We start from the raw sequence: 23350 nt of genomic DNA, 5'->3' as shown, positions 1-23350 counted from the left end.
CTCATCAGGCCACAGTGAGGCGGCGTCCCACATGGCACAACTAGAGGGACCCACAACTAAAATATACAATCATGTACTGGGGGGCTTTGGGGAGAAAAAGCAGAAGAAAAAACAGATTGGCAAATGTTAGCTCAGGTGCCAATCTTTAAAGAAAAAACCTGGCTGGAAATGAATGGTCCATCCGGGAGGTCATGAACTCCATCGCTGCTTGTGTTCAAACATGGCGGCTACAACCCTGGGCACTGATATCTACTGATATCTAGAAGGAGGTGGATGAGTGGGGACGTTAGGATCCCTTCTAATCCTGAGTGCCTGTCCAAGCCTCGCTCACTCATGGACCGTTGAGTTAGGCCCTGTGCCCACGTTATGCCCCCGTAAATGACCCTGGAAGAACAAACACCAAATTACCCATCAGCAAGCAATGACATCAGCTTAATTATTTAAACCATTTTGATGGATGATTCTATGCCGTTTCTTGACGTTGATAATGTTATTAGTACCCCTGCCGAATAACTTCTTTTGGTCTCTTGGCAAAGATGTGTGTATCCAGACTTTAAGCATGGCCTCTGTGATATGGGTAGACCATCATGGTCCAAGAAATTTGGATTATTAAGTGTATTTTGGATTGGTATATTCTCTTACCAATATCCTCTGATTTAGTTGATTTTGCATAAGTTGATTTTAGTTGATTTTTCATAGGTTGATTTTTTTGTAGCTTCTCTAGAAAATATTATTAAATTCACCATTTTTTCCCCCCAAATCAGGATCACACCCACCCCTCTTGGAGAAGGGAAAAGTACAGTGACGATCGGGCTTGTCCAGGCACTGACTGCTCACCTGAACGTCAACTCATTTGCCTGTCTGAGGCAGCCTTCTCAAGGACCGACTTTTGGAGTTAAAGGTACTTTATTTAGTCACTAGTGTATTTCTCAGAGCAAAATTTTAGGGGAAGAAAAGTTTAAAAAGAACGTCATTAACAGACATGGAGTTGAAACTTATCAGGAACTGGTGCATTTCATCCCTACACGCGCCCCCTCCTGCACAATCAGTATGTGGAGGTCACCCCAACTTGCTCCTCCCGCAGAGGGAGCTGTAGGGGGGTGTGAGTGGAGCCCTTGGTGCCCCCAAACAATGGCGGGGCTCCTGCTCAGGACTCTGACTTCACACAGAAGCTTCCTGTTTCATCGGTACCTTCTGTGCCAGTGATGCTGAAAGTGCCATTTGTAGTGATGTTTGATCATCCTAGCCTCACTGCCTGCATGGAGAAAGGCTCCCCACGCAGGCAGTGAGAGGCCCTTTGGTTGGGCTCTGAGCCTCGTCTCATCAGAGTTGCTGGGTGGGGCCTGAGGGGCACTGGAAACTGACCGGCTGTGGACAGAGAGAGGGGATGGAATTCCTCTTGGGCCGTGGCTCGGCTCACATCTGGCCCCTTCCCATCCACCCCTCTTTCTTCATTGATTTATCATGAATCATTCTTCAACTCACTTTACAATCGCATTTATTGCTGCAATTACTTTTTGTTCTTGGCACTTTGTGGGTTTTAGCAGGATTGTGTTTATATTACTGTTACAAGTATTAATAACTCCTAACTCATTAAGTATTGATAACTCGTAGAATGTCATACGTTATGTAGTGGAGCAAACACTAGACTTGGAGCGAGAAGGCCGAGGTTTTATTCGTGGCTGTATCTCTAACCGCTGTGTGACCTTTAGCCACTCATGATTTCTCTGAACCGCGTCTGCAAAAGTGTAGAAATCTTATAGCACTAAGCTCACAGGTTGTTGTGAAGACCAAATGAGATGGCATGTAAAAAACAGGATATGCACGCGGAAGGTCTCACTGTTGTTTTAGGGAAGAGAAGTCTTTTTAATGTAATAGCATTACTATTTCGAGGGATGAACAGCCTGATAAATCTTACATACTATTATCTAAACTAGATTGAAGTATATTGTGGGTTAGTCTGAGTTTATCGGGTGGATTTTTTTTTAACAAAGTTTTTGATACTTACATACATGTGCGAATTAGCTGAAGCATAGCCACATAGATCTAATAATAATTAAAAAAATAATCTCATATCCTGATGGATATTTTGCTGTAATGACATTTGCTGTATTACCATTACTCCTTTTTTTTTTTTTGAGGAAGATTAGCCCTGAGCTAACATCTGCTGCCAATTCTCCTCTTTTTGCTGAGGAAGACTGGCCCTGAGCTAACATCCATGCCCATCTTCCTCTACTGTATATGTGGGACACCTACCACAGCATGGCTTGCCAAACGGTGCCATGTCCGCACCCGGGATCTGAACCGGTGAACCCCGGGCCGCCGAAGCGGAATGTGCGAACTTAACCGCTGCACCACCGGGCTGGCCCCTACTTTTACTCTTTTTTTGAACAAAAAGACCACCGTCCTTAATTCGCACGCTTGGACGTAGCGTGAACTTTTTCCTCTTCTGTTGTGCTTTGATTGACAGTTAATGTTTCTCATTGCCCGTTATTATTTTATCTTGGGGTACAAGCCTCCCTGTTGAGTTTGGGGAGCTGTGTCCCTGGGGCTCTGTCTGTCCTGTGTAGCTGTACCTGGTGACTCATCAACTGATGCCTGATCTGTTTAGGAGGCGCTGCGGGCGGCGGATATGCCCAGGTCATCCCCATGGAGGAGGTAAGACTGCAAAGAGACGTGTGTCGTGTGCCACCGTTTTTCCCTCCTGACACCTTTTTTCTGTGCTCCCATCAGCACAGGCCCACAGTCCTATATCCTTCACCCCCTAAAGTCCTAAAGACTCAGAAAACCAAAAATGTTTTCATGGCTCATTTGGTGGCAAAACCTGACATACAGCGTTGTGAGCTATTTAAGGCTTTTGTTGATGCCACTTGGTGTGACTTTTCATGTTTTGCTGCAGAAATATTATTTTTGATTAATGGATACTGAGCTAGACCCTGCTTGGGGTGTTTTATAAATAAATTGTATGTCCATCACAGTGCCTTTCTTAAATTCCAAAATATTCTGAATCCCGAAGTTTGTCTGGCCTCAGCGTTTCTGGAGAACAGGATGTGGGCCCTGAGCTCCGTCGTTCATCCCGAGCTCGGGAACACTTGGACTCTTCACTTCTGTAAACTGAGACTCCAAAATCAAATAAAGCCAAAGAAAAACGGGGAAAAGGGTCATGGTGTCGATTCCTATTTCGCCAAGATCTCCTTCCACACCCTCAGAGCCACTCCCTCATCTCCTGTGTCTGACCAGTGACCAGGTCCCATCACTTCTGTCCTCTGCGTTGGCCTCCGAGTTCGGGTCCTGAGAAAGCCTCCGAAAACCTAAGTCTGAGCGGGTTACTTTCCTGTTTAGTGTGTTTCAGTAGTTACTCCATGACTCTCCATCCGGCACAGCATGGCAGGTCCCGGGGCGCTGCTGCCACCTTCTCCCCCGCCTCACTGTCTCAGGTTCCCATGTGCGCCCCTCCTTCTCTCCACCCCGTCAACTCCTTGCAGATTCCTGCCCTGTTGTCTCTGGATTCCAAGCTTCTTCCTAAGCCTGGGATGTTCTCCCCTTCCTTTTCTGCTCTCCTTGCCCAGCTTGGACTTCCCTAGGTTCTGTTCCACCCCACAGATTGTGTGTTTGCTCCATCGGGTGTGGTCGGCCGTGGGGAGTCAGAGGCTGTAGGCCCCAGCACTTAGCAGAGTGCCCAGCACGTGGCAGCTCCTCGCTAGGAAATATTTGTTGTCTTTGCTGAAGGAAGAGGAGAAGTGTTTCCCCATGGAGGCCTAGGTGTCAGGGACACTACAGGGAAAATTTGGATAAAGAATAGTCCGAGGCATTGCTGAGAAAAATAGCCCTGAGCCTCACGTCTGATGGAGACTGAGTGACATTGATGAGCCCGGAGGATCCAGAGCCAGGAGGCCAGGTTGGGGATGGAGTACAAGGGACATGCCCAGAACGGCTCAGGATTTAGCTGAGGAATACAACTACACTTCACTTAACAGTGGGGACACACTCTGAGAAATGCATTGTTAGGCGATTTCGTTGTTGTGTGAACATCACAGGGTGTACTTACACAAACCTAGATGGTGTCGCCCACCACACACCTAGGCTCTGTGGTACTCGTCTTATGGGACCACATTGTATATGCTGTCTGTCGTTGACCGAAGCGTCCTTGTGCAGCACATGACGGCACTGAAAGGGCATTGGCCTCCTGCTGTCATGTGGCATTAGCTGCATAGCTCAGAGTTGGGCCGAATTTAAGGAACAACCTTGTGATGAGTAGGCCAAACTCAGTCAGGCAGTTTGTTCCTTTAATTCGGGGATCTCTGGTACCTTCTTCATGCCTCGCTCCCCAGCTCTGAGCACAGTGCCTGACGCTCAGTAGATGTTTGATGACTGAGCACCATGAACAGACAATACATACTGGAAGATACTTAATTAAGAAATAATCGCGGAAAATGGTTGAATAAATTCCAGATGAAGAATCGAAAGAGAAAATAGTAAGCCTTGAAGGGCAAGAAGGAGCCAGACTCGTGAAGAATGAGGGAAGGCATCGCAGGTGGTGCGAACAGCCTGAAGCAGGAAAGGGCTTGGCCTGTTCAGGGAACCAGAGGACACCAGCGTGGCTGGAGCCCGTGGGCCAGCGAGCAGTGAGGGGGTGAAGGACAGCGATGGGCCAGCTCTTTCAGGCTGCTGCAGTTCATACCCAAGACGCTAGACTTTATTGGGAGAATCATGCATGGTTAGCCATTGAAGGAATCTTGACAGGTAACATGGCGCAAATTGAGCTTTATAAAGATCACTCTGGCTTTTGTGCAGAGAATAGATTGATGGGGGCTCAGAGTGGACACTAGGTGTCCGGTGAGGAGACTATGCAAGTAGCCCAGGGGGGAGAGGATGGTGACATGGCCCAGGATGGTGGCAGTAACGATGGAAAAAGGGATGTCAATGATTTTAGACATGTTTGCAGAATTAGATGTGGGGGTGAGCAAAGGGGAGAATTCAAGGCTGATATCCAGGATACTAAATTGAGCAACTCTGTAGAATTATTTATTAAAATGGAGGACTGGGGAAATAATGGGGGTGAGGTTTGAGCTGTGGTGGCAAAGGGGGACAGTGGTCAGAAGAAGAGAGTCCCGTCTGGGACCTGTGGACGTCCAAGTGAACATCAGATAGACAGTTGGAAAGGAAAGCTTATATCCCAATTGTAAAATAGGCAAGGGATTCAAAAGAAACATCAGAAAAGAAATATTAACTAACCAATGAATGTTTATCTTCACTAATAAGCAAATTAATCTACTTTAAAACCACTATCAGTTATCATTTTGCTTGTCAAATTGACAGAATTGGATTTTTTAAAATAGTAATAATACCAAGTTTTGCCAGAGATTGAAATCCACTCAGGCACTGCTGGGAAGTGTATGTTCGTAAAACTTTTCTGGAAGGGAGTTAGAAATATGTATCAAGTACCTTAAAAATATTCATGTCCTTTGGCCCAAATAAGTTCATGTTTAGGTTATCTTAAGGAAAAATCGAATGTGTATGCAAAAATTTAATATTAAAACCATTTATCATCACATAATTTGTAGCATTAAAAAATTAGAGGGGCTGGCCCCGTTCCCGAGTGGTTAAGTTCTCGTGCTCCGCTGCAGGCGGCCCAGTGTTTCGTTGGTTCGAATCCTGGGTGCGGACATGGCACTGCTCATCAAACCACGCTGAGGCGGCATCCCACAGGCCACAACTAGAAGGACTCACAACGGAAGAATATACAACTATGTACCGGGGGGCTTTGGGGAGAAAAAGGAAAAAATAAAATCTTAAAAAAAAAAAATTAGAAAAATCTTAAATGTTTAATAATAGGATATCAAGTAAACTATTTTTTGAAGACTATTTAGTGATGTAAAAATGCTAGTAATATTAACACTAGGTGTAAAAGCTAAGGTCAAAGGTATTATGGTATTATGGTCTCACTATTTAAAATTACAAGTATATGTTATAAAATATATATTCGTATGTAATTTTTCATCTTTTCTAGTGATCATGTATTTTATAAGTTATAAAATAAAATTTTAACAAGAAAATATAAATGTTTAACCTTCCAAGAAATTAAAGAAATGCATCTTAAAACAGAACACCACTTTTTCAACTATTCGATTAACTTCTATTTTAGTCCAGAGTTTACTTTGTTTCTGAAGTAACTGATCTCCTGTTTTGCAGATGGCACTTCAACCCATTCAGAAAGCAATTTGGTGATATTATCAAGCGCCTTAATCCAGTAACCACACTGCTGGAAATATATTGCTTTTTAGCAACTAATTTTTTAAAAAAGCTATTTGCATCTATTCTTTATAATTATAACCTTTTTTGCAAAAATGAAAATGTGAAAGCAGTCCAGGCGTGGGAGACTGAAAAATTTTGGTCTATCTACTCAATTATACAGTTCCGATAAACTGTAATATCCATAAGCAAGATTATTACATAAGAATGAGTTCTTTAAAAAAGAAAGTACCAAATTATAAGTATGGCTGATTCTACAAATAATAATGTGCGCACATAAGACTAGAAGGAAAATAGCAGAATTAATAGAGTTATGAGGGTGATATATTTTTTGTATTTCTCAGACTTTCTGTCATATATTATTCTATTACTGTTTATGTTATTCCCTGCCTCATTCCAAAGTATATTTGACACAATATTATTTTCTAAATCATATAAGAATACATAAAAGTCAATGAAATAAGAAAACCAATATTAAGTCCATCAGATTATTTTACCCTTAACTTGAGAATGGAAGAATTTCTGATGACAGATTTGCTCGAGTGCTCTGCTGTCAAGTGGGAGACCTTGACATTGATGTGCTAATTTAGGCTGTTTTATGGACTCAGCTTATTATAAGGATATATAGTTAGCATATTTTATTTATTCAGAAAGTCCTTGAATACTGCCATGGTTGTTTGAAACAAGTAGAAACATATTTTCATGTCCTTTCTAGTTCAACCTTCACTTGACTGGGGACATCCATGCCATCACCGCTGCCAATAACTTGCTAGCCGCTGCTATCGACACAAGGATTTTGCATGAAAACACTCAAACAGATAAGGTGAGAAAGGCTCCTTGTTGGCCATTTTGGCCATCTTATCCTGGGATTCCTGGATTCTTAAGGAGTTCATGGAGAAACTTCTGGAGTCTGTAAACTCTCTGAAATTTTATTCAAAATGTTGTGAATTTTGTACATGTCCGTATTTCTTGGGGAGAGGATCCATACTTCGGTCAGATTCTCAAATGAGTGTATGACCACCGCCAGGCTATTAGGTGAATTACGTTAGCTGTACTTTTCAAGCCAAATATTCTTTGAGATGAGTCTTTAGGTTTGAAGGTGGTGGTAGACCAGTGCCCTTGGTTCTGCCCATAGGTCCAATATCTGTCTGTACTAAGGGGATTGGAGAGGTGTCTGTTTAGACTGTGGTGTTAACCTGCAGCTCTCCGAGATGGGTTGTTAAAGAGGTCAGACCCCCTTGTTGGGCTTCAGGTGCAAACAGTCTGAGATGTAAATCGCACACCTGAAGGGGACAGTACCGGGTGCTAATTCCTCATAGACATAGGACATGGATAAAAGTGAGACTTTCTGGCACGTTTTACAGGGGTCCTGACTACCTCCAATTAAAGTAACTGAAGTAAGTAATTAAAGTAACTCCCTCCTGAGTTTTTGAAGCCAAATACAGATTAATATTAATTTGAAAGTTATAAGGCTGTAGCTCAAGAAATATATATGTATGCACACTCTTTGCAATGTGCATTATGTCAGATTTGGTCAGATTTATTAAAACGACAGAACTTAAGTCTGCGTTGTTCATATAAGCCAAGAATTTTAATAGGGTCTGTTAGCTAAACAGTTTCGTCATAAATGTAATGAACTTTGTCATATCCTATGAATTGTCCGAGTTCATGGTTGGCCCTTAAACTTGTGTGGGGTTTTATTTTTGTTTTGTGTTTTTAGGCCCTGTATAATCGACTGGTTCCTTCAGTGAATGGTGTCCGAGAATTTTCAAAAATTCAACTTGCTCGGCTGAAGGTAAGTTTCCAGTCAGTGTTTCTTTAAAAAGAACATGTCCCAGAAACAAATCAGAAAAATCGTCAGAGCTGGAGATTTTGAACTTGATTTGATTTGGGTTTTCAGACACTCTTTTGGGTCTTAAGCTCTAAAGAAACGGAACAAGATAGCCAAGAAAGCGCAGAACTAGAAGCCTGACACCAGATCCTGCACCAAAGAGCTCTGGAACACATCAGTTCACCTTTTTAGGTGTCTGTTCTCCATCCATAAAATGAGAGGGCTCCTTTGCTCATCTAGAGGCCCTAACACACAGCTAACAAATGAGAATTTCAAAGAGTGCTCTTTCGTGAAATTTCTTATCTAGGAAATAAGATATAGCCTATGAAAATTCGTCTACTCAGCTTTTGCTGCAGCAAGATACTAAGATACCCGTGGAAGTGATCTTCATTCTTGTGCATATTATTTCTTAGTGCCAGTTGCTGCTTGTCCTACTAGTCACATTGATTTCCCCTGGCTCTTTTCCAGAGACTAAAACACAACTGTACTGGTATAATGTACAGCCACTGGTTGGTAATGATTGGTTTTAAAAATTCACCCCCTTGCTTCTTAGAAGTTGAGTTTCTTGAAAATAATGCACAGTAGACTATCTTCAGCAACAACATGTATAGTTTCTGTTTCCCAGATTCTTTTCTTATACTTCTTTACTAAAAGCCACTTTTTTAGAATGTTTCCTTTATAGAAATAGATGCATTACAAGTTTTAATGTTTTTTTCCTCAGTGAATTACAAATAACTTATTTTGAAAACACAGACATAAACTTTCCTTGAATGACTGGTATTTGTATTTGAAAAGAAGAACTAACGAGCTGGAGCATCCTTTATATGGACAGCAATGTCCCTTCTGAGCACAGCGCATGGCGACCACGGAGAGCGGCTCCCAGGGCCTCAGGCCGACACAGACAACAGCAAACAGTGTTTTTTGTGTACTGTCAACCACACTACATCTTCAGATCTGTCATTTTAAGGGTATATTACAAATATCATGTCTTCCACTTAGGAGATATTTGGACTCGCATTTATGAGTTGGCCTAACCAACAACTTACTCAAAGTTCAGTTTGTAAGAAGGCTTTACTAGTCATGGACAAAATAAGAGAAGAGAAATCATTTTAGTTCCATTTTGCTTTCTCTTCCTCCCAAAACCGATCGCGTTTTTTCTTCTGCATCCTTAGAGACTGGGAATAAATAAGACAGATCCCAACACGCTGACAGAAGAGGAAATGAGGAAGTTCGCCCGGCTTGACATCGACCCCTCCACTGTCACGTGGCAGAGAGGTAGGTGCTGACGGCCAGCTCGGGAGCGTGATGATTTCCAGCTGAAGCTCTCGAATCAATTTCACAAAGGCACGATTTTACCTCTTCCCATTCTCTTCCCAGCTTGTGTTTCATAATCCCTCCATTTATTTCAGTCACTATCATTTTACCTCCTCTTCTCTCATCCTGGCCTCCTTTTGGGGAGAAAAGGCTGCACCCTTCTCAAACCGACTGCTCTCTCTGGGCTCGGTCGCATCCACTCCCACTCATTTAGATTGGCAAGGAAAATTACTTCTCTCCTCTGTCTCTTTCTTCTCTGGCCTCTTGTCTTTGTTTTAAAAAGAAGAAATTTAAATGTCTGTCTCTCCCCTTGTTTGTCCCACTGCCCTCTCTACCCACCCTCCTAATTTCTTCCTTTATTTCTTTACCGTTAACTTTAAGCAGCTCTTACATTTCTATTTTCTGTGCTGAATTTTTTCTCCGAGTCTAGGACATGCTTCCAGCCGCTACTAGAATATCCTCTAACGCTTCGAATGCAGCATGGAGGGACTCCCACTATCTCCATCCTCACCTCCCTGCGCCCCTCTTATCAGTGTCTCCCCTCCTTCTCCCACACTGCTCTCGCCAAGGGCGGGACAGTGGGAAAAGCACTAAACGTGGAATCAGGAGCCTTGTTGTGTGTCTCTGCCCTGCCACTGACTTACTGCGTGACCCCGAGTGAGTCACATACATGTTTTGGGCCTTGGTCTCTTGGAGAAGGAAATGGAGATGATAACGAATCTTACGGGGATGTGGTAATAGCCCTTGAACTTGATAAAACCTAAGGTGCTACAGAGGGTTAGTGATGCGTATCCCTGATTCTCTCTATATTGTTCTCAGACTTACCCACCACGTTCCCCATTTCTGCCTACTTCCAGAACATTCTGATCAGATGCCTGATTTATTGCAATTGCCTTTGAATAGGTTTCCATTTCCATCCCCCAGTTCAGTAGACTCAGATTGTAGGGATGTTGTCCTCTCACTTTCTGGTTCAGAAGCTTCCACGCTGTGTGGGAAAACCCTCCCATACCGTGTGGGAAAATCGCCATGACATGGCCTGCCTGCAGGACCCCCGTCTTGCTGCATATCCCTGTGCTCTCTGTCTCCTTTCCGGTCAGACAGGCCCACCTTTGTCCTTCTCCCCGCCCTTGTTCAGCCGTCCCCACCCCGTCTCCCTGGCTTGGCCCTCCCAGACACAGCTCAGGTCCAACCTTTCCTGAAGCCTCCTTCCTGGGCATCCATTCAGCCAGTTCATTAAGAATTCAGTGAGGTGGAGAGACCAAGGCTGGAGGCCCAATCCTGCCTCTACCATTGTGAACTGTGCAGCTTTGGCTGAACAACTTACTCGGTTTCCCTCCTCTTTAAGATGGACTAATGACAGCAGCCTCCCCCTTGGGTGGCCCTCCTAAAACACGAGAGTCCTTTCCAGACGCTAAAGCAGCCCCTAAATGATCGTAGACGCCATTGTGGTAAAGTTGTGTGATGTGGTTTTTCTGTGTGTGTCTGTCTCCCAAACTCCTAAAGGAAAGGAAAATCTCTTTGGAATCTTCTAAAGATTTTTTTTTTTAATTATGAAAGCAATAACACTGTAAAGGCTTTGGAAATGTCTAAAAGAATACTATATTTACTATACTAATAAAACTACTATTCATAGTTTTTGTGTGCATCTGTGTTTTGTGTGTAATTACAATTATAATTATATCCTCCTAGTTTCACTTACATCATAATATGCGTGTTCCACTTTGTTAGCTCTTTGTTGTGATAGTAATTTTAAATGGCTCTAGAATGTTCCTTTGTGGATGAACTACAACTAACTTAAGCACGCCTCTGTTACTGAACAAACTAACGTCATTTTTTATTTTTTTATTTTTTGGGGTGAGGAAGATTGGCCCTGAGCTAACATCCATTGCCAATCTGAGCTAACCCATCTTGTACCAGTCTTCCTCTTCTGTGAGGGACATCACCACAGCATGGCTTTACGAGCAGTGTGTACTTCCGTGCCCAGGATCCAAACCTGCAAACCCTGTGTCACCAGAGTGAAGCGTGCAAACTTAACCGCTACACCACTGGGCCAGCCCCCATGTTTTGGTTTTTTTTTTAATAACTGGAGGATTTATTATAACATGATTATTTCCAAAATGCATAGTCAACTTTTCCAAGGCATTTGTGAGTTTGTATTAACTCTTTTAAACTTTTTTGGAGGTTTACTTATGAAAGAAAAATCATGCCGGTGGAAATTAGTGTATCTAAACCTGGTGTGTGAATATGCTAAAAGAGAAATTTTGACCCACATGGGGCTTCTTCCACGTCTGCATTGTGGCTCCAGCCAAGGCAGCCATCAGAAATGGGCCATGGCTCTTGCAGTGGGTCTTGGAAGAGAGACTATGTGATCCCTTACACCTGGGGGTAAAGTGCAGAAGGAAGGGACTGAAGCGTACTGTGGTTGTGCATCAATTTTAATGGAAGTGACAATTTAAAAATTATTCCAGATAAACACTAGAATCATATTATTGTTTAGGGCATGAAAGTGAAGAAAATATTATTGCTCCAGACAAGCCACCTGGGTCAGAGGAGTTTGGAATGATGTTTCATAAGCAGTTTGGCTCTTATTCCCATGAATTAATATAAGAAATAAGACTCCATCAAATGAATTGAGGTCATTTCATAGTAGAGGTTTTTTTTTAAGGCAATATAAGCTAGAAATATATAAGCCTATGATGAGATCAGATACTTAGATGATTTGATAACTAAAGAGGGACACTGAGGGACCTTGTGGGGCTGGGAACTCTTCTCAGACCATAAGGATGTCCCATATTTATTCGTTTCAGCCTGTGTGAGAAATCTGATGGTTGTTCCATTCTATGCCTCATCTCAGAAGCTTAAAGGCTTTGGTGACAGAGTGGAACTGGGAGCCTGGAGACTGTTCCAGAAATACTTAACATAAGCAGAAGCAACAGCAGACAGCCATCCTTTTTGTTGTTCCCAGAGGAGCGTGAGCTCCTCCCTCCCTGAGCATCAGAACCCCCGGGGCTCACAGGCCATTAGACTGAGGGCCCCAAGCCTCAGTCACCCGCAGTGAACTGACATCAGGTTCTCGGTTCCGAAAATGGCAGCCTCGCAGGGAATCAGTGCAGTTCTTCTGCTGAAGCCAGCATAGTGGGCCTGCCGCCACTGGAGCACCTTGTGCTGCCCAGACCCTGAGCCGGTGATGGTGTTGGAATAAGCCGTTAGGCACCCTCTGCATGGTCCTCAAGACGTAGTCCACACTGCAGTACTCAAGGGACCGTCTAGAGCAAAGAATGAAAAATCAGACATCTCCCCCCAAACACTTGCTGTGCTCTCCGTACCTGCCCTTGGCCAGTGAGCACCTTACATCAGAGACTCCTGTCTTGTTCTCTTTGGATCCCTGTACAGCTAGCATGGGCCCTGGCACAAGGTGGGCCCTCAATAAGCGTTCCCGGAATGAATAAATATGTTTCTCGTTCCATTTTGGTTCTGGCACTGAGAGGCTGCGAATGATGTATCACTCACGAAGGGTAACTTCCTGGGATCTTTGTTCCGTGTGTGTCCGAATTCAGTCGGCATGGTTCTTCTCTTCCGTATCGCTGACATTGGCTCGTCTCTCTCTCCGTGCATCAGAAGCGCGTGTGTGAGAGACGCCTGCTCCGCCGGGGCTGGGGTGAATGCACAGCTGTGCTCTTGATGCTGCTGTTGGAGTTGATTTTGCCAACTTTTTTTTTTTGCCTTGTTTGTGTTCTCTTTGCTAAATAGAAAACAGCTGAATTTCCAGTAAGACGATCCCATCGATCTTGTACCAACATTGTGTATCCTACACATGAGAATAGGAAATATTTTTACTTTATATGACTCTGCACCGTAGGTCTTGGGACTAAGTACTAGCTAGTGATAACGCTGAGAAGATTCCTTTCTCTGTATGTACTGTCCTTGTATCTTAAGATCATAAAGAAGGTTTGTATGTGTTTGATGAGTGTTGCTTGAGTGTCTGCGTGAGTATTAGCGTGTCTGAGTGTGTGTGTGAGAGAGGACATATCGTCTGTAGAGGAAATGACCAGCAGCCGCTGAGTCAGGGAACAACAGAGGTGGCCAGCGAGGCAGGTCTGTGGGTGCTTTGTGTGTGAAAGAAAAGGTTAACATTTTTCATCCTGCAGATGCTTTTAGTCCCCAAATACATGATGTAGTCCTCAAATACATAATTTGTCAGTGCCCTGTTAAATGTTTAGTAAATTGGATCTAAGTCGTCAGTGTGGGCAGCTTGTTATTTGAAGCCGTATAAATTATTAATGAACTCTCTGTCCTTCTGGCTTTGTTTCCTGGAGTTGTAAATTTAGTTTTCACTAAGCCAAATCTAGTTTTCACAAACAAAATGCAAATCAGGGCAATTCAAACAAACCAACAAAAAAGTAAAGATAATTGATGCCTGCTCGAATCATGATTGCCTTCTTCGCCCCTCCCCATACTGCTTGATTTATTTTGTTTTTTATTGTGGTAGGATATACATAACATCATTTTAACCATTTGTAAGTGTGTAATCCGCGGCATTAAATACATTCACAGGACTTAACGGCACTTATACCATCCTCACTGTCTATACCCAAAACCTTTTCCTCATCCCCAGCAAAAACTTTGCACTCATGAAACAGTAACTCGCTGTCTTCTCTCAGCCCCTAGTAACCACTGTTCTACTTGTCTCTATGAATTTTCCTATTCTAGGAACCTCAGACAAGTGGGATCATATAGTATTTGTCCTTCTGTATCTGGCTTATTTTACTATGCATCATATTTTCTTTTTTTGTATTTTTTTTCTTAAGATTGGCACCTGAGCTAAGATCTGTTGTCAATCTCTTTTCCTTCTTCTCCCCAAAGCCTCCCAGTACATACTTGTATATTCTAGGTGTAGGTCCCTCTGGTTCTTCTGTGTGGGGCACCTCCCCAGCATGGCCTGATGAGCGGCGCCATGTCCACACCCAGGATCTGAACCTGGTGAAACCCTGGGCCGTCAAAGTGGAGCACACAAACTTACCCACTCAGCCACGGGGCTGGCCCCTATGCATGATATTTTCAACATCCATTCATGTTGTAGCATTTCTCAAAAATTCACTCTCTTTTTTGGCTGTATAATATTACATTGTACAGATATACCACATTTTGTTGAGCCATTCATCTGTTGATGGACAATTGGTTGTGTCCCCTTGTGGCTCTTGTGAATAATGCTTCTTCAAACATGGTGTGCAAGTATCTGTTTGAGTCCCTGCTTTGACTTCTATCCAATGTATACCTAGGAGTGGAATTCCTGGATCATCTGATCGTTCAATGTTTAACCTTTTGAGAAACTCACTTGGCTTCTTCTCTTTTGTTGTGAGGAATTGGCCCTGAGCTAACATCTGTGTCAATCCTTTTCTATTTTATATGGGGTGCTGCCACAGCATGGCTTGATGAGCTGTGCTAGGTCCATTCCCGGGATCCGAACCTGCAAACCCCGGGCCACTGAAGTGGAATGCACGAACTTCACCACCACACCACTGGGCCGGCTCCAGTTGGCTTCTTCCTGTGACTCAGGTTTCAGTGTAAAAACTCACCACTTCGGAAGTGCTTTTCCTTACTGCCTAGTCAAAAATGGCACTCCACCCCCACCCTGACATGCTCTATCATATCACCTCCCTTTTTTTTTTTTCAGGCTTTTATCAATGGCTGATATTTTCTCGTTTTTTTGATCCCTCCTTGTGTCCACCCTCTGGACTGTCAGCTCCAGGCAAGCCAGACCTTGTCTCGGGCTCTCCACTGCTTCCCTGGCACAGACACACACTGGGCCACTAGTGTGTGTTCATTGATTGAATAATCTCTTCTCTTCTCTTTCAGTATTGGATACAAATGACCGATTTCTACGAAAAATAACCATCGGGCAGGCAAACACAGAGAAGGGCTATTCCCGGCAGGTAGGTGGCATTCTCTTCGCAGGAGTGGCTCTGTCCTAACTCTCCTGGATTTACACCGGCCCAGAAGCTGGCTCTCTGCTTCTCTCTTCTCATTCCTTCACCTGCAGTGGCCAGTGGGTCTCCCACCATTTCAGGGTGTTTCCAGTCCTTCGGCAGGACTGGGAGAGGGTCAGGAGGCAGAAAGGCTCCCGTATTATATTACGATCCTTTTCCTGTGTCATTTGAGTCGTGTTCCTGGGAAGAACCACTCAGCATGTCTCTTGAATATAAATTCTTACATATTTTATTGCACACCCACCATTTAGTACTATATCCTCATAACAGCTGAAAAATGAAAATCTCAGACACATTACTCAAATTCCTTAAACCAAAGAACAAACACCTAGTTATTTGGCTTAATAGCCTGAGGAGCTTTTAAGGATAATGTCTTATTACTGAAATGCAGAAAATGTGGAAGATAAATTATGCTGTTTGCCTTCATTTCAATAGGTCTCCCGTGTGGGGCAGTGGCGCTTCGGCAATATAAATTCGATGATTTTTCTGCCAGGTACAGCAAGCCTCTAAATCATTTTTTTTATAATAAACTTTAGGTTTTCAGACAGTTTTAGATTATGGGCTTTACATTGTGAAGTTTTTATTAGTGAAGAAAGAATCACTTTTACTCTGATATTCAGTCCTCGTACCAAATAGACTTTTGGACCTTTTGAAATATTTTTAATTAAAAAGTGAGTATGAGGATTGAATTGAGAGGACAGGCTAAGCCCGTGCGCCCTTCCTCCTCCTCCAAATCCTGGAACTTGTGCATATAAATGGATTTCAAACAATTAATCCATATCTGTGCTAGAAAACCAGACTCATCACCATGTAATTTTGGGAAGGTTCCGAAAGATAGGAGGATGGAGTTGGATCACTGGAGAAAAGCACAGCCCAGAATGTAGTGGGAATGTTTTAGGGGTTCTGTAAATTCAGAGTGATAGATATCTTACTCAGAAACAGGAGAGGGTTGGCACACCCTCAGGGGGAGTGACTGGGGACAGCTCTCAAGAAGCAGATGGACGGGCTTCCTGTGACACGGGTGCTGAGCTGGCAGCTTGGGGCCTCAGTGTGGTCCTGAGGCCAGTGCCTAGCATATGCCGCCCAGCCCTGGGGACGCCCCTCACATCACAGACACAGATTTCCTTGTGTACTCTGTTTCCTGTCTGGTAGTGAGAAGCGTCTGGTACAAAGAGAAGCAGAATATTGTGATGCTTTATTAAGGAAAGGGCAGCCTTTTCTCACTTGCACAGAGAGCGCCCTCAGGACCCCGGTGGCCCTGTGAGTGGCTACAGGACTGGAGGCCAGGCAGCGGCATGTCCTGTGTGCTATCCTACCTCATCTCTGGAGAGAGGCCCGGGTCATCGGAAATCGGGTCCACAGACAGGTATAAAGGATATAAAGTAGAGGAAGATGGGCACGGATGTTAGCTCAGGGCCAGCCTTCCTCAGCAAAACGTGGAGGGTTGGCAGCAGATGTTAGCTGAGGGCTAATCTTCCTCAAAAAAAAAAAAAAAAACAAAAAACTGCCATCAGTATTCTCGGAGGATTAAGAGAGCCATCATACAAGGAGTGGGAACTGGCTGTTGCAAAAAAGAAATCGCTTAAAATTTTGGAAATAAAGCAATGATGTCAAAATAAAAATCCAGCTAGTGGACTGAATAAGAAAGTAGGCCGAAGTGATTTAGAGAGGGAAGTCCAGGCCCAGAGTTCTCCAGCACACACCACCAAAAGGAAAGCCGTAGAAAGTACAAAAAGTGAGGAGATACAGGGCACGCGTCAAGAAGTTCCCATATGCTTATAATAGTTACAGATGGAAGTGACAGAGGATGAGGGAAGAATGTTTTCAAGGAAATAATAAAAAGAGAATTTGTTTATTTGACGGAAAAGATGAATTCTCATATTAGAGACTCTTAATAAGTGGTGAGCAGGATGAATGAAGAAAGACATAGACCCAGACACATCATGTTGAAAGTTTGGAAAACTAAGGGAAAAAAGAAAAAAATTCCAAAAAGCTGCCAGAGAGAGAACAGTCCTGATTAGTGACAAAGGAGGAAGATGCAGGTTGGCGTCGGGTTTCTCACTGATGGCACCAAATGCGAGGTGACACAGGGACAATTGGTTTGGAGTTCTGAAGGAAAAGGATTGTCAACACGGAATCCTTAAGCAGAAAGCGTAAAATGGCAGCGGCAACAATAAAACATGCTGAATAGAAAAAAATAAGCAGGAATAAGTCAAACTCGGTAGTAGTTGCTGTAGATATGAACTGGCACTGACATAAAATACAGAAACTGTAAAGATCAGATAGTAAAAATTTAAATCTTCAGTATGAAAAATTGACACATACAAAAATGTGAAAAGACTAGTAACAGACTGAGAGGGGATATTTGCTATCTATATAAAAAAGGCTTAAGGTGCCAAACACAAAAGGAACTTCCACAAATTAATACTCAGATATTGCTCTCAGTACGCCTTCACTGGTCACCTTTAAAACTGCATCTGTCCCCAAACTCCTTTTTTCCCTGCTGTCCTTGCTCCCCTCGTTGATTCTCTGCCTCCCACACTAAAATGTGTTTTATGGGGGCAGAGGTTTTTGTTTTGTTCACTGCTGGATTTTCAGTCCTGAGAACTTTGTTACATGCTAAGTAGTAGGTGTTCAAGAAATATTTGCTAAATAAATAAAGAGAATAAGTAAAAGACAATTTAAAAAAGCAAAAATAGAATGCCAACAAGTAATCATAAAAGTGCAAATTAAAACCACAGTGAAGTCTTATTTACCTGTGAGCTTATCAGAACATGAATAAATTAATGTTAAATGTTAGGGTCCAAGGAAATAGAGAGTTTTTACAGTGTTAGTGGGCATATAAGTTAGTAAATCCTTTTGGATGACAGATTGTTAGAATTAAAATTTGAAATGAGGGGCCGGCCCGGTGGCGCAGCGGTTAAGTTCGCACGTTCTGCTTTGGCAGCCTGGGGTTTACTGGTTCGGATCCCGGGTGCAGACATAGCGCCGCTTGGCACACCATGGTGTGGTCGGTGTCTCTCATATAAAGTGGAGGAAGATGGGCATGGATGTTAGCTCAGGGCTAATCTTCCTAAAAAAAAATAAAAAAATTAAAATGACCCAACAGTTCCAACCTCAGGACTAAAGATGTTAAAAAAAGAAGGAAGAGGAGGAATATTTGCTTATATGGGAAAAAAAAATGTCTATGTATGTGGCAGTTGAAAATAATAAAGTTTATATAGAAGGAGTGATGACAAATAGCGCTCTTATACCGATAGTGAAATGGAAAGGTAAAAAAAACTCCTATGCATTAAAAAAAATTGAAGTAAAATACATATAGTATAAATCAGTTTATGTTAAGGAAAATGCCAGCATATGTATTCGTATATGTATATAAACACATACAATGGAAGCTAGAAAGATGCACGCCAGCTTCTGACATTAGTTACCGCTGGAAAGAGGACTGGGAAAGAAAGAGAGTGGTCAGGAAGGCCTTTCACATTTCCTCTGCGTGTTTTTGTGCTGTAACTAGGCACCAGAGAGACGGAAGACTAATGATGGCTGAGGTTTGAACACCCACTCCATGCTGTGTATTGGCAGGCCCATTACATACATTAGCACATTTACTTTGTAAATCCGGTTTACAGATGAGAAAAGTGGGCATGTTATGAAGTAGCTTGCCCAAGGTTATATCTTGTATTGCTTTATGCATACATACTTTTAAATAAAAAAGGATTATGTTATACGTGAGAGCTTTCACAGCTTTTTGAAACCAGAAGACTCTATTAAGGACATCTTTTTATGTCAATAAAGGTAGATCCGTATCATCATTGCTTAATGCTATGTAATATCTCATTTTGTAGAGGTACCGTAATCTATTGAACCAGTTCCGTTAATGGAAATTCGGGATGTTTGCAGTGTTGAGTGATCATATAAGCTATAGGAAACATACACACAGATTTGTGTGTGTTCTTGCCTGATATCCTTAGGACAAGGCCCCAGATCTGCAATTGCAGAGTCAAAGAGGTTACAGATTTCAAATGTGGATGTTTATTTCCATATTACCTTGCAGAAAAGCCACGTCGATTCACGTCCTTGCCAACATTGCATATTGTCCTGTGTTAAGTTTGTGATAAATAACAACACTAATCTCATTTACACCTGTAGATGACTTGAAATATTTTATTTTCAAAACAAAAATGAGCAGCCCTCTAGTAGGTACATCACTGAGTCAATAAAATGAGTAAGAATGATATTTAAATTGACCCAGTTGGTATCATTTTTTATGTTCAGATGCACAATTTTGAAATCGTAACAATTACAAATGAAGAACTTGTCTGTGTATTATAAATTCCACTTATTAGTTACACAGTTTAAGAATGTTTCTAGTCTCATGTTTTGTATAGAAAGTCTCAATATTTTTAGTCATTTTTTTATATGCATTGTTTATAATGGGATGATGATCCAGAGAATCCTAAATGTCATACAATGAAAAAATCACTTATGTTTGGAAAGGGTTATGTTAAGAATATAATAATTGAATTGAGTTGTATTTGACTTTCAGGTAATATTTTTTCACCAAATCAATGACTAATGAAATCTCAACCAGGAAGTAGCCAGAAAGCTCCTTATTTCCTTCATTTCCTTTCTTGTCAGTGACGGAAATGGACAATAAAATGTCTCATAAGGTGATCCCACCAGGGCACAGCCACTTTCTCTCTGTGTAAGCTTGAACTTGTCTGGCGCACACACCCCTTGGGGAGAAGAGAATTCAGCCAGAGCATAATGAAGTGGTTTTGTCCAGTGGCTGAATTACAAGGAGGGGGAGGCACACGTTTCTTGCGTCTCTTTGAGTTCCTCTTGGACTGTGTACAGCTTGGAGTCAGAGCCAGCAGAGGGACTAGGAAGACCAGGAACGTTCCACAGAAAGTAGCTGCTCTCCAGCATTCATTGCTGGGCACTTCAAGATCGGATGTGGCCAAGCCCTCAGGGATAGCTGAAAATTGATTCCGTGTCACCTTTTGGTGGATTACATAAGTCAGCGTGTCCTCCCTACTGTGTTGAGCTCTAACTCTTGGGAAACCGGCCTCAGACTGTCTTCTTTCACTGTCTGCTCCCCATCTCTTTGCTGGACAGACGTATGCACCCCCCTGACACACTGATGAGTAACAGTGGAGGTGGTCAGTAGGCCATTCATTTATCCAGTCGATACGTATTGAGTGCCTACTGGGTTTTACACTCAGTCCTCTAAGTTGGGGATTCAAGAGTGAACCCTCCCCAAAATGGTCCCTGGCTTCATGCCATTTAGTGGTGGAGACATGTGTGACACAGATAATCACATTAATCATTAACTGCAAGACTGAGATACCAAAGCAGACCACATAGTGCCATGAGTGGGTGTAATGGAGGCCTAGTCAGGCCAAGTCCTGCTCGGCAGAGCAAATCAAAGAAGAGTGTGGCCACCTAGGGAGGCCACCATCAAGAGCCCCAAGCCCAGGACCGCGCATGCTCTAGACACTCAGAAAACCTGTCCATTCAAGAATGGCCCACCGAGGATAGACCCTTGGGCCTGTGAGAACATAAATGCTGCAATACAGCTCCTTGTGGAAATGGCCATCCAGATGGTGACATCATTGACCAATCCCTGTGCTTTTGCCATTGCAGGCGCAGTTTGATATCGCGGTGGCCAGTGAGATTATGGCGGTGCTGGCCCTGACCGACAGCCTCACGGACATGAAGGAGCGGCTGGGAAGAATGGTGGTGGCCAGTGACAAAAGTGGGCAGCCCGTGACAGCAGAAGATTTGGTGAGCATGTTCATCTCAGAAGCTCCAGAGAGCTCGCTGTCCCTGTTCTTGTGTAATCAGGAGAATGGAAGTTTTCTTCCTCTTATCACTGTGTATCATGGGAATTCAGAGAATTTCTGCACGCACATTTTTCCCTCACAAGCCTGTTGGTCTTGTAGCTTCAGAATGTTGTCACGGACATTTGTAATGTGTTTGCACCTGGCTGCAACCCTAGCACATGAAATTTATTTCATAAGCTTTTCCTGGTTCTTGCCAGTCCTGATTTCTGCTCTACCTGGGGCGGGGTGCCATCTGTGACTGCTTTAAATTGAGGGCCAATCGCCTTTCCAAGAAATAAATATTAAAGTGGCTCCACCTTCATGAAAGAGAAGATAAAGTGAAAATTGGCACAGTTAGGGCACCGGCCCGCTCCCTGGGCACCCTGGCTGGTTTAATGTTGTGACTTAGGTTGAGGTTTCACGTTACAAGAGCAGATCTCCACCATGATCAGTCTTACTCACCTAGCTCCCTTTTTTTTCTTTTCTTTCTTTCTTTTTTTTTTTTGAGGAAAGTTAGCCCTGAGCTAACATCTGCCGCCAATCCTCCTCTTCTTTGCTGAGGAAGACTGGCCCTGAGCTAACATCCGTGCCCATCTTCCTCTACTTTATATGTGGGACGCCTGCCACAGCATGGCTTGCCAAGCAGTGCCATGTCTGCACCTGGGATCCGAACCGGTGAACCCCAGGCCACCAAAGCAGAACATATGAACTTAACCACTGCACTACCGGGCCAGCCCCTCCTAGCTCCCTTTTGAGTGGAATGATGCTTTCTGTAAAGCTTTTGTGATATCCTGGCACACTACCACCTTTTTCCGTTTTTATTCTAATTTGGCACACTAATTTTTTTCCTCCTTTTTAATAACCACCTTTACTGTCAACCCCACGATGGTGTAGCTATTTCATGTACTTGTACATGCTTATAAGTGCTTAGATAGGACATAGACCTCTTCGACTGCCATTACTCTATTTTAAGCTTGCTTTCCCACACACGGAGTCACATACATAATGGAATCTAAAATGCACGCTGACAATTGAAAAGCAGCTGTGAGAGGAGAAAGGCAGATTAATATTTTATTATTTCCAAGGGCTTAGGACGTAATTTGAATCCTTGGCCAACATGTCTTGATTACTTTTTGGCTACTTTTGAAGACAGAATTCTACCTGACTCATCTCATAGGTCTTGTCAAGTAAATTGAATAGATATGTCTCTATCAGCAGCCCTACGGAATGCTTAGTATAAAGCTTGGAGAGAAAACCCCAATTCAGCTTGCTATGAAAGTATTGCTTTTTAGAAATTATTGACATCTCAACATTTCTATCTAAACTAACATATTACAGCTTCTGTTTAAGTATATTTCTCTGTAGCCGTAGATTTGTGTCAGAAGAAGTTTGAAACTTAATCCTCAAATATTATTTCCCTAAATTTGTTTGTGTATGTGATAAAAATCTCAAGTCTGGAAGAAACCCAAAGTTTACTCTTTTTAGTTATCTTTTATGTTTCTTGTTTGCAAAAAAATACCTAATTTCTTCAGATGCGTTTTATCCAGCTGGAGCTGTCACTGGTTGGTTGGTCCTCTGTAGAAAATTGAGGGAGGAGCTTAGGATCTTCTGTCCTTTCATTTTACTGCTTTATAGCTTGTTTTTGATTTAGTCAAAAGAATTTATGTGTTGTGTAAGAATTGAAATGGATGGTCCCTGAAAATTTCGTATAAGGTGATTGATTCTGATATCCCCCAGAAGAATGTGTCCAAGCTCTCCCCACTGTGGACTTGGGCTATGGAACAGGTGGCATAGTGAACGTTACAGTCACCGAGCTTCTCACATCGGTGGAGATCTCTTTGCCTGGGTTTGATAACAGTCAATGTGTAAGGAGCAACAAAAGACGAAATGTGTCACGGAAAAATAAGCCAGTGGTAGGCAACCTGCCTGAGACACTCCAACAGAAATGTCCACCTTCCCTCCTCCTTTAGTTTCTTGTGCTGGATTTATTTGACTGGGAAATGTAAGCAAGGATGGTGTGCAGAAAAGTAGGCCAACCACTGCTTTCTCTTCCACCTGCTCTGTGTTAGGAAAAAAGAACTCATTTCTTTGAGCTCTTCCTGGCCAGCACCTTTCACAATAAAACATGTTAATATATTTAT

At 42.9% G+C, this 23350-nt stretch overlaps 1 protein-coding gene across 3 annotated transcripts in view; it reads left to right on the top strand.

The window, feature by feature from the left end:
- MTHFD1L (methylenetetrahydrofolate dehydrogenase (NADP+ dependent) 1 like) overlaps nt 1-23350 on the top strand; it is a 191134-nt gene that overhangs the window by 50738 nt on the left and 117046 nt on the right. For all 3 annotated transcript variants that reach the window (XM_070603316.1, XM_070603318.1, XM_070603317.1), the window contains exons 12-18: nt 765-901; nt 2612-2658; nt 6968-7075; nt 7973-8047; nt 9256-9358; nt 15254-15330; nt 21031-21171. In XM_070603316.1, the coding sequence (XP_070459417.1) occupies nt 765-901; nt 2612-2658; nt 6968-7075; nt 7973-8047; nt 9256-9358; nt 15254-15330; nt 21031-21171 (688 nt within the window). The remainder of the gene's footprint in view (nt 1-764; nt 902-2611; nt 2659-6967; nt 7076-7972; nt 8048-9255; nt 9359-15253; nt 15331-21030; nt 21172-23350) is intronic.

This window comes from Equus przewalskii, chromosome 32 (genome assembly GCF_037783145.1).
Source record: "Equus przewalskii isolate Varuska chromosome 32, EquPr2, whole genome shotgun sequence".
Classification (NCBI taxonomy): Eukaryota; Metazoa; Chordata; class Mammalia; order Perissodactyla; family Equidae; genus Equus; species Equus przewalskii.
The sequence above is the reverse complement of the archived record's forward strand: the minus strand, read 5'-3'. Positions and strand labels throughout refer to the sequence as shown.